The following is an 805-nucleotide window of genomic DNA, read 5'->3' on the forward strand; positions in this document are numbered from 1 at the left end:
GCAACAGCTCTGGGGTCTCTATATAAATAATATACAAAACCCAACAGCTCAATGCCTCACATTAACAAAAATACTAAAAACTTATTAAAAACGGAGCCTGAGGGAAGGGCCCCAATCACTACTGGTGCTAGCCCAGGAACGGGATTGGGAATTAAGAGGAAAGGGTCGGGCCACATCCAGTGCACAAGCAGTTCCTCCAGGTGGCTCAGTAGCGTCCAAATATGTTGGTACTGGGCTGTGGCTGGGTATCTGTGAAAAACCAGAGATTATCAGGGATGGAAGACCAGGCAGGGGTGTGGGTATGCACGAGGAAAGCTGTTCAGGTATCAAGGGAAGGGGATGGAATGGAATGCCTCCTCTCATAACCTGGGCCTGAAGCCATCTTTTCAGCTACTTTGGCCCACCCCGCCCCCGAAATTTATTCCATGGGGTTCTCCTTGGGAAGGCAGGCAGGCTTACTGGAGAGCTGTTGTTGAAGTTGCCGGACCAAAGCTGCTGTCTGTTGCTGCTGCTGGGTCTGCTGAAGCCCCTGGCGCTGGAACTGGGTGGAAATAGGAAGTGGAAGACTGAAGTCTAACTTATCTCCTTCTTCAACCTCCTTTCCCAATCCGTTTGTTTTTGTTTTTGTTTTTGTGACGGAGTCACGCTCCATCCCCCAGGCTGGAGTGCAGTGGTGCGATCTCGGCTCACTGCAACCTCTGCCTCCCAAGTTCAAGCAATTCTCTGCCTCAGCCTCCCAAGTAGCTAGGATTACAGGTGCCCACCACCATGCCTGGCTTTTTTTTTTTTTTTTTTTTTTTTTTTT

The 805-nt window shown here is 49.7% G+C and overlaps 1 protein-coding gene across 1 annotated transcript in view; it reads right to left on the minus strand.

Annotated features, from left to right (window-relative positions):
• Window positions 1-805, minus strand: part of LOC111531780 (ataxin-8-like) — a 2,330-nt gene continuing 1,525 nt past the window's right edge. Inside the window, exons 3-4 of the mRNA XM_026449985.1 lie at window positions 460-541; window positions 1-249 (exon numbers count right to left, since the gene is read on the minus strand). Of these exons, the coding sequence (XP_026305770.1) occupies window positions 206-249; window positions 460-541 (126 nt within the window). The 3' untranslated portion in view covers window positions 1-205. The remainder of the gene's footprint in view (window positions 250-459; window positions 542-805) is intronic.

Source organism: Piliocolobus tephrosceles, unplaced genomic scaffold (genome assembly GCF_002776525.5).
Source record: "Piliocolobus tephrosceles isolate RC106 unplaced genomic scaffold, ASM277652v3 unscaffolded_8402, whole genome shotgun sequence".
In the NCBI taxonomy this organism is placed as follows: Eukaryota; Metazoa; Chordata; class Mammalia; order Primates; family Cercopithecidae; genus Piliocolobus; species Piliocolobus tephrosceles.